The 15,426-nt window shown below is 37.3% G+C and overlaps 2 protein-coding genes and 1 long non-coding RNA gene across 7 annotated transcripts in view; 2 read left to right on the forward strand and 1 right to left on the reverse strand.

Moving 5' to 3' along the window:
- LOC111862970 (splicing factor 3B subunit 1) overlaps positions 1-3,050 on the forward strand; it is a 29,263-nt gene extending 26,213 nt beyond the window's left edge. For both annotated transcript variants that reach the window (XM_023848862.1, XM_023848863.2), the window contains one exon: positions 100-3,050. In XM_023848862.1, coding sequence (XP_023704630.1) covers positions 100-258 — 159 coding nt within the window. In that variant the 3' untranslated portion in view covers positions 259-3,050. The remainder of the gene's footprint in view (positions 1-99) is intronic.
- Positions 1,582-5,767, reverse strand: LOC111862974. Of its 2 annotated transcripts, XR_002842521.2 has the most exons (3): positions 5,403-5,767; positions 4,872-5,018; positions 1,582-4,308 (listed from the first exon to the last, which is right to left on the reverse strand). It is a non-coding gene; the product is annotated as an uncharacterized LOC111862974 (long non-coding RNA). The 2 variants fall into 2 exon arrangements; XR_004512859.1 differs by lacking the exon at positions 5,403-5,767 and having other exon boundaries at positions 4,872-5,387.
- A 234-nt stretch (positions 5,768-6,001) lies between these two features.
- Positions 6,002-14,706, forward strand: LOC111863010 (lanC-like protein 2). Of its 3 annotated transcripts, XM_023848935.2 has the most exons (10): positions 6,003-6,219; positions 7,356-7,532; positions 7,613-7,761; positions 8,841-8,988; positions 10,700-10,840; positions 12,498-12,623; positions 12,918-12,974; positions 13,398-13,544; positions 13,753-13,855; positions 14,265-14,706. In XM_023848935.2, the coding sequence occupies exons 1-10, from the start codon at positions 6,133-6,135 to the stop codon at positions 14,339-14,341; spliced, it is 1,212 nt and encodes a 403-aa protein (XP_023704703.1). In that variant the 5' UTR covers positions 6,003-6,132; the 3' UTR covers positions 14,342-14,706. The 3 variants fall into 3 exon arrangements, with proteins under 3 accessions (XP_023704705.1, XP_023704703.1, XP_023704706.1); XM_023848937.2 differs by lacking the exon at positions 10,700-10,840 and having other exon boundaries at positions 6,002-6,219; XM_023848938.2 differs by lacking the exons at positions 12,498-12,623; positions 12,918-12,974.
- Positions 14,707-15,426: the final 720 nt, after the last annotated feature.

Consider the following 15,426-nt stretch of genomic DNA (forward strand, 5'->3'; position numbering starts at 1 on the left):
TTGCATTCATGTGGAATGTATTTTACACCAATAATGATAGACCTTCAGTTGAACTGAAGTAATGTCATCTTTTACTTTGTTGTTTTAATATTGTTGCAGGGTCTTTTCCATCCTGCAAGGAAAGTACGTGACGTATATTGGAAGATCTATAATTCTCTGTATATTGGTGGACAAGATGCATTGGTTGCTGGTTACCCTAGGATACTTAATGATCCCAAGAATCAGTATTGCCGCTACGAGCTGGATTACATTATTTGAAGAACTGTATATAAATTATTAATTTAAACTGCTGTAATTTACTTTTGAGCACCTTAGTTGTACGTGAAATAGTACATTCTTTTTACCTCTTGATGTCAAGTGCGGGTGTGCATAGCCCATTTATGAACATTCACACCAGAATTAAATCATATTTACTTACAAGAACGGTGCTCCTGGAGGAAGACTCTTACGTTACAAACACTTTGGAATTATTTTTATTCAGACCAGCACAGTGACTGTGCTCTCAAACCCTAGTACAGTAATGACACTTAAGACAGAATATTTGATGTTTCTTCATATGCATAATTTTTCCTTGTCTTTATATATTGTCACCTTCTAAGCAAAATTATTGAAGTTAGATGGTAAATAGGACTGTTTTCTTGGGGCTGTAATGACAGTACTACAGTAAAGCCTACTAACATGGAGCAGAACTTACAATTCTGTCCTCTTCTTCAGTTTGCATTTTGCAGAATTTGTAATTATGTTGCCCATCCCATGTAAATTGGCCTATATTTGCCATTTAAAACAAAGCAATTTCTCTCTGCATTCCAAGTGTCCTTTGACATGTTGCAGACCTTAGTTATTCTCATATCCTCCTTGCAGATGATGGAGAAATCTTGGGTAACACGTTCAGAATAAAAAAATATGGCATCACATAGCTTTTGTATGGAAGTTGTAATGTAATAGATTGCTTGTGTACTTTGTCCTACATTTACAGGCAGTGGATTGTTAAATATTGAATTCTTGGTAATTATCTTAATTGTCATAGTTATTTCTGCCATTCTGTCCTCTTATAGTGCTAGGATTGAGTGGTACAGATCCATTCCAATGTTCAGAAGTTGTAAAACTGATCTTGCCTTATGTGTTGGTCCTGAGATGCCTCCCTGTCATTTGGGTTTATATAAGTACATTAATTTTTGTAGCATATTGCCTTGTTTCTTTATTTCCACCATATTATAAGTTTGCAGCAGATTCTTAATTTTTTTTATTTGGTATGCTGTCTTTTAAAGTAACTCTTAGCAATGATCTAAGAAATCTCATATGTAGAGCTCCTATGTTGACTTCCCCGCAAACCCCTCTTCCTCCTCCTAAACTAAGTTTCATTTCCAAAATGTGTGGCTTATATGTTGCATTATATAGTCATAATATAATGTATTTTATTTTTAAAACTTGTATTCATTATTCCATTTACTCAGTTGCATGCATACATGTGCCATCTTTATTGCATATTTCCATGTAAGTAATTAGGTTTCTTAATTTTGGATATGCATTCTGTAATATAACCATATATACTACCTATTTTCATTTGTGTCCACTGTTTTCTTTATGTTTCCATTCCTATAATTTTTATTTCTGAAAATTTACAAGCAGCTCTGTTTATTTCACTCAGTAGTTATCACTGTCTTATTTTCTGATGTTGCGAACGGAATTTGATCATTACCATACATCGAATTTGTGATTTTGTGTTCCTTTGACATATCATTTTCTTTAGATTATCTCATGTTCCATTACTCTTTATTTTATTCATATACAGTATATGTTAGCTATTCCTGTAATGGGCCTGGGAGACCCATAAGGTTGTGGGATGTTGAGGCTCCCACATTTTTTAGTCAATCCTTCCACCCTCACTGTGTCCCTGGGTTCAACTCAGCCTGTAGCAGAAATGAGTACAAGGAATCTTCCTGAGGGTAAAAGGCAGCCAGCCGGTGCATGAGGCTGACATCCTCACCACCATCTGTGAGCCAGTTGTGTAGAAAATGTGGGAGCCTTGACATCACACTACCCTGTGGGCTTCCACAAGGGATAGCTTTACCTTTTACCTTTACAGTATATGTTAAATCAGACTGTAGATTGTCCCATATTACTGTTTGTGTTATGATTAAGGAGACCGGGATATGCCCATTCCCAAGGTTATATCCAGGCTGGTGCCCATAATGTGTGGCTGCTCACACTCGGCAGCAAAACCATAAATATAAATAACATTTAGAACAGCAAATTTTGGCAAATGTATGGTCTAAGTTTACTTTGGGATGGCAGATGACCCAAAAATTATTACTCATTAAAGACATGACTTGCTAGAGATGTTGGTATTTTGATTAATGTAGTTTTATTGTATTGCTGTCATACCTGTCCAGATTTCTTTTTGCAGTACACTAGCACTTCATAGTATTTTATGGTAAAGAAAGGAGTAGCCAACAATCTACATGTATATCCAAGGAATCAGAATGTTAGCTGCACTGTCTTATTGCCAGAAAAGAACTGCATGCTCAGAGTGTATTCTGAAAGATATTTTGTTTGTACTATTGTACCTTGGTCCCTTATGGCAGTCTGTAGGAATAAGTGGTAAATAAACAGCCTTGGAAATGGAAGTGAAAGGGTTAACTTGCTATAGTCACATTTTTGGTTTCTGAGACTCCCAAGTAAAATATTTCAGCTGGAATTTATATTGAACATATGCAGCCTTATTTTGTTTTTAGTATTATCTTAGAAATAAATCATTTCCTATTGTATATTATTTCCTTCTGTATACAATCTAATTTGATGCTACGTCTTAGACTAAAAAATGTGGCTTTGTAATATTGAAGCTAATGTCATTGCTGAATGCAAAGAAGAGTGGTAGTGCAGTATTTTCTTGTAGTTCTTAGTGCATTTTAGTGGGGCATGTACTAAATTAAAATACTGCTTTTATTTCTTCTGTTCTGATATTATTATGTATTCCAACAGTGGTTTTCTTTATATTGAACGACAGAGTAATTGGAATTGTGTGACAAATAAACTGAAACTGAAAAATCCCTGCCCTGTAGTTACTTGATATGTACGTTCATGGTCTGAAATGTGGCACCATAACATTTGGTAGCTGGGTGTTTCGAATGTTGGTATCCAATTCCCTAATTACTTGTTACATCCTGCAACACCATAATTCTGATACTGGCATAACAACCTAAAATCTCAGACTGTATATCAGTTTCAAGTTGGCTGCAAACTTATTCATGACCCTGACTGTTTATTTGTCTATAGTGAAACTTTGCACATTAGACAGACATTGCAGCCCAACAACCAGACAATGACTTTCCTAGAATGACACTTGGAGCAAATGGTTAAGGCAACCCACTTTGTTCAGATATACTCGTAGAAGTGAACAGAAATGCCTCATTTGAAATTGCTCAGTAGTGTTTATATATGACATTCTGATCTGCAATAGGCAATATTATATTTTCACTTGTCTGCTTTTAATGGATATGGATGTTTATGAAATGGGACCCCCACCTGGCAAAGAATTAGAGGGGCATTCTGTGTCTGCAGCCCCTCATGCTCTACTGGCACACCAGTGCCTCCCAGTGGTGACTTGTGCCACTCTATTTCCCATCTGTCAGCTGTGGCAAAAACAGACCATTTAAGCGCAATGATTCTTTCATTCATCCTTGGCCCATTTGGTTCACTCAGGACTCCCTACCATATGTCCATACCGCTTTTCCCATGCTTGGCTTTCTCTTTGTCCATGAACATTATGTTCCTCCAAAACAATAGTAGACTTTAACACGAGCACAGTATCACATCTTGTAAGATAGTGTTCTTACTGCTGTATGAAATCTGATTGAATTTGAAGTAGCAGTAAAAGTAATTTGGTGCAAAATATATCTCTAATAGAAGTATAAATAGAGTTGGTGCCATCACGTTAACAAATGGTTTGTATTGTTAAGTTCACAACATACTTTGGCCCATGTAGGCCATCATGAAGAAATCTTGAGGAATACACAACTGTTCACAGGTTACATAAACTACAATGCTAGTACGGAATTTGTTGGTTAACCTTCGGTGTGTCAGATCCTACTTAATTCTATACAAACATTACATTTTAACTTAAAATTCAAACATTCATATTACAATTTTAACAATATTCAAAATTACAAATTAATCGGAGGCATTGCAGGAGGAAATCCCTTTGAACATGTTGTCTGATGGTTCCAGTTATTTTTATGTTGCTGGATCTTTGTTTTTTGTGAGGAGGTTTTTAGTTCCAGTGGTAACTCTAGTAGGCTGCTAATGGGCCTATGGAAACATAACAAAGCACAGATCTCATATATATAAAACGTTTTTACACTGTGTACTAAGCAAGATAAAAAATAGGTTCTATGCATGCATGCCTGTTAACATTGCTTATTTAGCCTTGTCTGTAATGTAACTTACAGAGCAGAATCTGTATTGTTGATTAGCTCTAAGATCAGGTAGAGTATCATGATAGCTAAAAACTTATGTGGAAAGTATATTCAAATGTTGTGCCTTGCATGTGTTCTGTATAATGTACTAAAAAATTAATTGCATGTAAGGAGGCAAACACCATCTGCCCCCAAATCGGTGAAAATATAGTATCATTAAATCTATATAGCAAGACTACAAAATTTGGTATACTTATATATTCTTTGAAAGAAAGAATCCAATCATAAAATGGCATGGAAATTATGCAAAGCTTTCAAGGCTTCTGAATGCAAGCTGGAAGCCTATAATGATGTTCCCTACTGGTAATTAAGAACAGAATCTAATTTAAATTTTGTTTAACTTTTAATTCCTTTCCAGCCACTTATCCAGTGTATAACAAGATAAAAGCAATTTACCACTCAGCCCCATCTCCTGGAAAGGTTAACGTTGTGTTGAGTTCTGTCGAGTCTTCCCCATACATCAATACAGCTTGGTTTTTCAGCACAGGGTAAATCGTTACGTCTTTCTTATGGAAGGAAAATAGCCTTATGTCACCACGATCTCTTGGTGTCCCGATTCAACCAGATAACAAATTGTAATGGAATAGAATGGTATATAAACACTGTGTCATTAAATTCCTCAAGCAGCTGAGTTTCATGAAACTTACGAGCATTGTACCACTGGAGGCAATCCAAAATTAGTACTTCATAATTTTGTACAATTGGTAATAACATGATTGACACTGAAACTGTAAGGTTGTAGTGCCACATTGTTGGTAATATGGTACGGTTAAATTAAAATGTATGTTGGCCACATGCTTTTTGAAATGTTCAATATAGCTTTCGTATGAAACGAAATTTTGAGTGATTTTGAGGTTATGTCCCAAAGTTCAACTTTGACAAAATCATTTCGAAGAATACTGATACCACTACTACTACTACCCTTACCTTTACAAACTAATTATTTACAGTAATATGCAACAAAAATTCGCCTCTGGTACGATTTAATTCTCTGCCAGTCTGTAATCAAATACAGCACGAAAACCCATCAACAAAATTGCATTTTGAAATGTACATTGCCTGAAAGACATAAAAAACAAGGTTTTTACGACCAAAGTTTGTGCAGTAGGACAGTAAGCAATATGAATACTTCCCCTAATTCTTTGTTTAAGTTACATATTTACCGACCTAACACATTGCCCACCTTAAATCTAAATATATCCAAATTACGACGAATATTTGGTGGAAATCATTAGAGTTTTATGAGCTTTCAGTGTCTGATTTAACGGAAACAGTCGTTCGTCCCTCCTTCGTTTTGAATACGGAAAAGTGCAAGGAAAATTCGTAAGTAACCAATGGGATATTTCATGGATCACGCATACTCTGACACTCAACATAACAAGAAATTGCAAGGAATGGTAGTAATTTGCTACTGGAAATAATAAGAAATTGAATTATACTTGTATCAGTAATTATTTCGGATCTAAAACATGACAGAGATTTGAAAAGAGACATTTCATGTATGACCTGCGCAGTAAGTTCATATCTATCGCTGTACATCTTTGCTGGTGGTTACCGGTGGTTATCATGGTCGATATACATACTTTTGAAGCGGGTTAAATGTCAATAAATTTGAAGTGTTGAGAACTATTGATTTGTTGCGATATTTAATTAATAAATGGCAGATAGTAGAGCATTTGATAATCCGTACGATGATTTTGTGCCACACAGAGAGAACGGATGTTTTGATTTGACAAATGGAAAGGTTTGTAGTTAAAGCTGCATGAAGAGCAGAAACATTCGGAACTCAAAAAAGATAACCCTCAACTGAATAAAGATATGCTGTGTACACCTCAAAATTTCATATTTTAAATTTTTAAAGACTGGAGTCAGGATCCTTAACACCAGTATATACTACATAATCACATTCCTCAATGTGAGAGGAACCAACATCGTGGACACTGCGGTATCGCAGATGTGATTTGGAGCTGGTATTGTATTTGGAACTGTGGCATTGACTATAAATTAGTGTATTGTCACCACTGATTCTGTTACATTTAGTAGCATCACTTGGATAATAAATAAAACTGCATTTCAAGAACAGGTTACAGTGCACATTGTGGTTCAAGTCCATCTGAGCTAACCAAGCCAGGCAGGTGCAGTTTTATGGGATCACAGAATGCCTAGAATGTGCTATATTTGGGACATTAACTTGTCTCACCCACATTCACACACATGACTCAATACATTCACTCCCAATCCCATCACCTGACAGATTGATGTTTAATGTGTGCTAGTGCTAATATTATCAGATGGCATGGCAGGCTGTTGTTCTTGTATATGTAAATATAATTTTCTCCTGTAGATGTCACTGAAATGCAAATAAATTTTAAGCACAGAGTATTGAAGAATAAAAGAATGGAAATGTATAATGATTGTAGAGAGCTTTGCACATTCAGACCAGCTCTTTCTAACGGGCCCAACTGAGTAGGTTTTATCCTTCCCTACCCACCTGAAGATGGAGACAGATCCAGTCTCCGAAACGTCGTGGTCTTTTGTCTTTTACATACCAGACAATGGATGAAGTCCAAAATAAGCCAGAAGACGTACAGTATACACCATCGTCAGAATCCTTTCAAGTCTATTTTCTTTTTTTGTTGTTTTTGTAAATGTGGTACATTCAGAATCCAGTTTTTATGGGAAAATGCATAGTATAACATGTAAAATTCCAGTGGCTGTGAACGTGTTTGTATGAGGAAAACAAAAACAACCAAATTTATAGAATTTGAGATGTTTATGAAGAGTTTTGTCTTCAACCAAATTATTTTTATGCGAAACAAGTATGCAGCCATATAAAGTAGCTCCTAGGTTATTTAATGCTCATTTACATTACTTCCACAGATACTTCCAAAGTTTCAAGAGAAACTGCAGTTTGCTGTAAATAAACTGTTATCAGAACTTGAAACCCAACTGCATGAGAGCAACAGCCATGATTATTCAGTCTACACTGGAACATCTGGAATAGCCCTTCTGTACTTGCTGCTGAGTAAGAGACTCAACAGCTCCACATATGCAAAAGTAAGATTCCAAGGAGTTTCATGTATGCAGCTTAGAAGAAAGGTCAGGAAGCAGTGGTTACATGAACTGTTGTTTTCCAGAGGGCACTGGATATGGCAGAGAGAGTGCTTTCAAAGCTCAAGAATCATCGTGTAAGTTATTTGAATGGAGATGCAGGTCCTCTGGCGATTGGTGCTGTCCTATATCATACACAGGGTGCAGAGGCAAAATCACAGCATTGCATTGACAGGTATATTATGATCTGTTATATGTTATTTAACTGTAATGGAACATGTGTTTTGTTTCATTTTACTTGTTCATGTAGCAGTTTCAGAGCTTGGAATATGCAGCATCAAATGATGAAATGGGTAGCATGCATTGAATTGAAAAGGATATGGAAGAAAGTGATTGTGGCCCAGCATTCATGTGGAGGGACTGAGGGAAATTATGAAATCCCTCAGAATAATCAGTGTCCTGGTCAATATTCAAACCAGGCACCTCCCAAATATAAGTGAAAAGCATTGTCATTTGAGCAAGCTTGCTTGTTAGGCTCATATAACTTTACTGAGTTACCTTGCAATGCAGGAGACAAACAATGAAAGCTATGTGATTGAAAATAATGTAATATGTAACTTACGTTTGATTGATTTTGCAGTGAATCCTGAAAGTATTTGTGGTGGAAGATTCTTCTCTCAGTTTTGTAATTTTTCTCCAGTAAAACTGATCAAATTAGGACAGCATAAAATTAACATTATGGTGTTCTGGATTCCAACTTTTTCCCAAAAAATGTTATTTCTGATTGTACCCCTTCTTTTTCCTTCATTATTTCTTAAAACTTGGGGCTCACAGTAGTATAGTTGATTGAGGCACTGTGCTACAGACTGGAAGGTCGCAGGTTCTATTCCCAATGAGGTCATTGGATTTTTCATTTGACCTAATTCTTCCAGCTGCACTATGGCCCTGGGGTTGACTCAGCCTCTTGAATACCAGGAAGGGGTAAAGGGCGACTGGCCAGTGCGTAAGGCCGACAACCTTACCTCCATCTATGAACCAGTTGTCTACATACACACAGCCATTGCTTGGGTTTTGATTTGTTTCTCTCTGTAAGGGCCCATATTACAGCCTTCCATGTTAAGATCAGTTTAATATGTACTTTATGGATTGTTGTCTGGCATTGTTTTGAGATCTCTCTGTTCCATAATAATATTTGCTTTATAATTTTATGAAATTTATAACTTTTTTGCATTTTTATATTATAGTATTTAATCTGAAGCATTACAGAGTCAAACTGAATATAATGTTTCATTTCACTGTCCTGTTCCCTTTTAGGTTGAAAAAGATGTTGCCACAAGTATTAAATGTGAACTCAGATCTGCCTGATGAGATATTGTATGGACGAACAGGTTACTTGTTTGCCCTTTTGTACATAAACAAATGTCTTGGAAGAGACAGTATAGATTCTGAAAGTATGCAACAGGTGAGACACTGAACTATCATTGTCAGCCATCTTTTATACAACAATAAATAATATAAGGATATAAAAATATAATTTAAATGTTTGTGAATTACATGTTTTTTACTGAATTTGGTACATGCTTAGGATACAGTTACATCAGTAACTGAAGGTAAAAATAGAACTACACAGTATGACTAATGAACGACATTACAACAGCTGACCCACAGCTTTCACTTTATAGTATTAATGCTGAGAGAACAGAGATGTGCAGACACCAGTATTTGAGTACTTCATAAATTTGCTGTAAACATGGTTTCTCATATATGATTATCTACTAAACCTGAGAAAGCATACCCTACCATTCAGAAAGAATTCACAGAGGGAGGTAGATAGTGCTATCTGTAAATTTATTGTATACAAGGTGTCCCAGGAGGAATGGACCAAACTTCGGGAGGGTGTTCCTTATGTTAAAGTATGCCGATATAACCCAAAACACCTATGTCCAAAGTTGAACGGTTACGGAGATAATGGTCCAAGAGAAGTGTGGTCTTCTGGCAGGTCCACGCACTGTACCTCTCAGCTGAGAGGCCTTATCTGTGTTTGTCCTTGAGTGCGATGATTCACCCTAGCCGTGCTTATGTAGTTGGCTCATACCAGAACGCGCAGTCAGCACGTTACGTCAGCGTTTGCCATTCATGTGTCATGTATAGTGCTTGGAAACCCTAAGGACAATTATGACATGGCGAGCGAGTATTTCGTACTTCAATTTTATGGCTTCACGTCACTCACAAGTTAGTTTGATGTTACGTACATTATTAACATTACAGAATCCACATATTCCTGCCAGTTTTAATATGTATTTTGTAATCAACAAGCGTGTAACACCTGTCAAAGTTTGACACTTCTCTGGCCATTATCTCCGTAACCGTTCAACTTTGGACATAGGTGTTTTGGGTTATATCGACATACTTTATCATAAGGAACACCCTCCCGAAGTTTGGTCCATTCCTCCTGGGACACCTTGTATATTCATTATTTTCTTATAGTAATGAATGAATATACATATGTAATGTAGAATGTGTGAGTTCTATAAATTAATGAACCTCTATCTACGGTAAGTTTAAGAGTTTTCCAATACTTTAAATGTAAATGCAATATATTTAATGTGGGACAATCTTTTGCAACCCTGTCTGTTAAGAGTTATTCTTTTAATTGACATCAAGTAAACTGACAGCCTTCATTGTGCCCAATGGTCTAAAGTTATGTTGTTTTCGTGGCATTTTTATCAAAATTTATAAGTCTAATATGAAATTAATGGGGTATTTAATAATTCTGTATTGAGTGCAGAAGTTTTTAGTATGAAATGAAATGAGAAGATGTTTATAACTGAAATGTTTGGGGAGTATTATGTAACTGCTGCTTATGGCCTTGAATAAAACCTTTAAGTGTTACTGCAGATATGCTAAGGCCATGGAAAGAAGTTCTGGGGATGGTGAGAATGATGATTCTGGAGGCTTTCTAAACTCTGCTTATTGCTGTATCCAGCCCCTTCTGGTCTTATCAATCACCCAGAAATGTTTGTCACCACTACCAACATCTGTGTGAACAGAATATCTAGATGAATGTATGGGAATAGAGGGAAATAGGGGGAAATGTAACAGCCCAAGATAGATGTGGAAGGGGTTGATCCATGGAACTTTTTTCTGTAGTTTCATTATTGATATCATCTTAGGTGGTGACAGCAGTCCTCCGCTCAGGACAAAATCTTGCTAAACAGGAGGGCAGAAATGTACCTCTCATGTACATGTGGCATGGGAAATATTACCTGGGAGGTGCACATGGCATAGCAGGAATCCTCTACATGTTACTTAAGGTAAAACCGGCCTAAAATAGAAATCTTTCCCATGACCTTGTAAAGCACTGAAACTGGATAGAGGAACTGTACACTTTGTCTCCTTTCTTGTAACGATTACCATTACAGTTACATAACCAGGCACCTGTGAAGTTATTTTCAGATTTGAAATCATTTTGTTGTATTGTACTTTGATAGAACTGTCATTTCATTCCACAGTTCAATCCAAGGATCATTATCAAGGCCGTATGTTACACAATTACATAAAATATTATAGGTTATATATTGTAACGTGTTTCGTTACTGAATACACCGTAGAGATTGTTAATTGGTTTATTTAACAACCTACAAATCTCGGCTACAATTAATTATAACAAAGTTGCGGGGTTTCACACTTTATAACCCTATTCGCAGTATTCAATTCACTCTATTGTCAGTAGTCTACATGTTTCACAGTACGGGAGCTATACAAGTGTCACTGTGTTACACACTCCCAATTAATTCTCAGTTATCACAAACTGTCACTGATTATCACACTTTTACTCGTTCACTGCTCACTGGAGAACTGTCTTCGGCGACTGATACACCTTTAACTAACTGCGACAACTGAACTCGGCGACGGCCACATTTCCTCTTTGGCCGCTGATACACTTTAACTCCCTCCGGGGACGGCTACAAGTTAACTCCTGCGGCGGCTGTGTATTTCCCTTATATAGTCGCAGCGCTTGCCTGTTACGTAATCGCACCGCTGTTGCCTCACACCGTGTTACGTCACCACACGTTGCGTGCCTCGTCACAGTAGGAAGTGGTGCCGCGTAGCCCAGGGGGGCTACGTCACCATGGCCAGAGCTGCCATGTCACTGCCGGCGGGGGGGAGGGGTCCTCCATTGCGCAACATGTCACAATATATATAAATCATTTTAGATATAGTTTAAAAACAAAAGGTGTAGCCAGGATAGCTGAGTCAGTATAGAGATGAGCTACAGACTGGATAGCTGGGGTTCAATTCCCAGCAGGGGTAAGAGATTTTTCTCTACTCCACAGTGTCTGGACCGGCTCAGGCCCACCCAGCTTCATATCCAGTAAGTACCAGGGGCTCTTTCCTCAGGAGCGAAGCAGCCAGGGCATAAACTGACCACTCACCTCCATCTAGTGTTGAGGTCAAGAATGGAGGGGCTATACCTCTGCTCCTCAATACATCTTAATGCCATATTTTATTAATTAAGCACAAGGGCAACTTTACCTTTCGAAAGAAATGTTTTTCATGGGACCCTTTTTTAAAACTAAAATAATATTTGTCTCTGCATTAAATTGTACTACAAGTACATTATGCATTTCTGTTTATTTTATATAAATGCAAATGTAGCATCTCTGGTGCAACAATAAGATTTGAGAGAACTATTTCAAAGTGTGATTGCATATTGGCTATGTGCAGAACTTGTGGTCTGTACTGCATCGTGGCAACTTGCATTATCCCACTGTATGTTTCATTGTTACCATACAAGTGGTTTCTCCTACATGTCCAATAATCCACAGATCACCACCAGACTTACACAGAACGCTCCTCAGATCTGAGGGACATATAAATTTATATATACAATAGAACTTCACATAGAGAAATGGGGTCCTGTTGAAGTCAGAATGTTTTATAACCTGATGGTGTTTATATTGTGTGCAGGCCAAGGACTACATGACTGAATCCGAGCTCAATAATTTGGTTCGCCCAACAATTGACTATCTGCAAGGAATTCGCTTCCCTTCTAATAACTTCCCTTCATCACTGGGCAACAACACTGACAAACTGGTACAGTGGTGTCACGGAGCCCCTGGCGTTGTGTTCCTGTTTGCTGAGGCTTACAAGGAAAGTTGCTAGGAAGTTTGTACTGTTTTATGATCACCCCTCACAAGAGGACATGTGATGATGTACATGTAGAATTCTATAAACATTTCCTCCCATTTAAAAATCGTGAGCAAATGATGGTGCATATTGATGCATACTAATTTGCTCAATGAGCTCAATAATTTGGTTCGCCCAACAATTGACTATCTGCAAGGAATTCGCTTCCCTTCATCACTGGGCAACAACACTGACAAACTGGTACAGTGGTGTCACGGAGCCCCTGGCGTTGTGTTCCTGTTTGCTGAGGCTTACAAGGAAAGTTGCTAGGAAGTTTGTACTGTTTTATGATCACCCCTCACAAGAGGACATGTGATGATGTACATGTAGAATTCTATAAACATTTCCTCCCATTTAAAAATCGTGAGCAAATGATGGTGCATATTGATGCATACAGCCACTTGTTCAGGAGCTGCCACCATCCTAAAACTTAGAAAAATAAGTTTTATGAATGCTGGGAAATGTTTATATTTCAGGTTACCATAGCAACACAATTTCAAGCATTAACATGCACGAATTTGCTGTGTTGTATATGATTTCTTTCATTTCCCAGACTTTTGTATTCGCAGCAAGAATTGGTGACAGTAAGTCAATAATGATCTCTACTTGTGTCGTAAAGTCAGGCTTCTGTAGGGAAACTGACAGATTTCTTACATTTACATGTTATTTTTTCTGCACCAGGTGTTTGGCCATGATCAGTACCTCCAAACAGCACTGAAGTGTGGTGATGTAGTGTGGAGACGGGGGTTACTTACAAAGGGTTACAGCATTTGCCATGGAGTAGCTGGAAATGCATACACATTCCTTGTGCTTTATCAGCTAACTGGGGTAAGACAAGACAAGAAAAATTTCTTCCACCACTCTGAGATGATTCCTTCATTGGTATCCCATAAATTGTAAAGTCTGCTTAGAGGGCAATAACTTGTGAATTATTAGCATGTTTTGTTTCAAGCACTTTTCATGCGAAGAGTTCCAAAATACTTTATATAAACGTCCAAATAATAAGTAAATACTAAATTTACAATTACATCTGCAGGATTTCAAACATCTTTATCGAACCTGCAAATTCACAGAATGGTGCATGTCTTATGGGAAACAGCAGCATCTTTCACCTGACAGACCATTATCACTGTTTGAAGGTACGAAAAATTATGTTTCCTGTTTCAGCTGCAGTATTAACTAACAGACTTAACTACATGTAACGTCCTAAGATAACAGTCTTTTGCGGTGTGACACTATGTAGTTTGGTAGCAGGTACCAACATTTCAGAGACACTTGCTTCCTCCTTCTGCTCTTTAGACGGCAGCCAGATTTTAACTTTGTAAACAGTGTAGCACTACATGTGCCATACCCACACATGCCATCATAGTGGTGTGACGTGTTAAAGGTAAAAAGAGACGAAGGGTACGTACATTAATTTATTAGAGTCCATGATCTTAATTGCCAGATCTTGCATAAATATAGAATTTTGCATGTATTAAATTAAACTGCTTTCCTGCTCAGTATTTATTCCATGTGGAAGAAACTGTATGCTGTCTTCTTCAACAGGTGTTTCCGGAGCAATTTATTTCCTGGTGGATATTCAAGAACCTAAGCAGGCAAAGTTTCCTGCATTTGGATTGTAGTGTATTTGATGGCTGTACTGTAATTAAAGTACCTGAAAAGCTTATAATTTGTTTCCATTGTGCAATCCCTTAACTGTTTGTCCTGAAGATAAGATTACCTGTAATGAGCATTTTCCCTCCAACTTCAGTATACATCTCTTTTCTGTAGATCAGTACCTCTCAGATATGACACTGTGTAGTCCAGTAGAAGTTCAATGACTGAATTGCTTTCATGTACAAGCAGATGTGTAGACCACTATGAAATTTACCAGGAAATTCATGCAATCTTTATTAGTGAAATTAAATATGTGAACAGTAGTATTGAATGACTGTGATGTTTAAAACTGATTCATATGTAGTTTTTTAATTGGTTTGTCAACATGAAACAGTCAAAATCAAAACAAGCTAAAACTGAAGCTAGCCTGATTTACTCTTCACAGTAGAAATTTTGGAATGAAACTGATTCAGAAGGAAAACCACACTGGAGATATCAGCGGAATACAAAATACTGAAATGCTGAAGATGATCAAGTTATAGAAAAAATATTATGGAACAGAAAGATCAGAAAACAATTTAGGAAGTATATTTTAAATAAACAGTAACATAAGGCTGAAATATGGACCCTTACAAAGAGAAACAAAAGCAAAATCTAAATAATGGATATGAAATTTTTTAGAAGTACTGAAGGAAGAACAAGGATAGAATTACAAATGAAATTTTTGGAGAAGAAAATGGTAAAGATAAGGTTTCCCCCTGTGCTTAATTAATTAAGGGCTACACCATGAAGGCTTATGGGGAAGTGGACGTATAGATCCACATTTCCTTGACCTTGCCACTGCTGGAGGTGAGTGGTCAGCTTCACAACCTTGCGACTTTACCCCTGGGGAAAGAGCCCCTGGTACCCAGTGGATAGGAGGCTGGTTGGACCACATGGCAGGTCTGGACAACGTGAAGAAGGAAAATTCTTGACCCTACTGGGGCTTGAACTCCAACCTCTCAGTTGTCCAGCCCATAGCCAGTCGCTGTACTGACTACACTATCACTGCTCAACAGTTAAGACGATATGACTGCAGTAATTTAGTCATTAAAAAGAATGGATATGGAAT

This window comes from Cryptotermes secundus, unplaced genomic scaffold (genome assembly GCF_002891405.2).
Source record: "Cryptotermes secundus unplaced genomic scaffold, Csec_1.0 scaffold1016, whole genome shotgun sequence".
NCBI lineage: Eukaryota > Metazoa > Arthropoda > Insecta > Blattodea > Kalotermitidae > Cryptotermes > Cryptotermes secundus.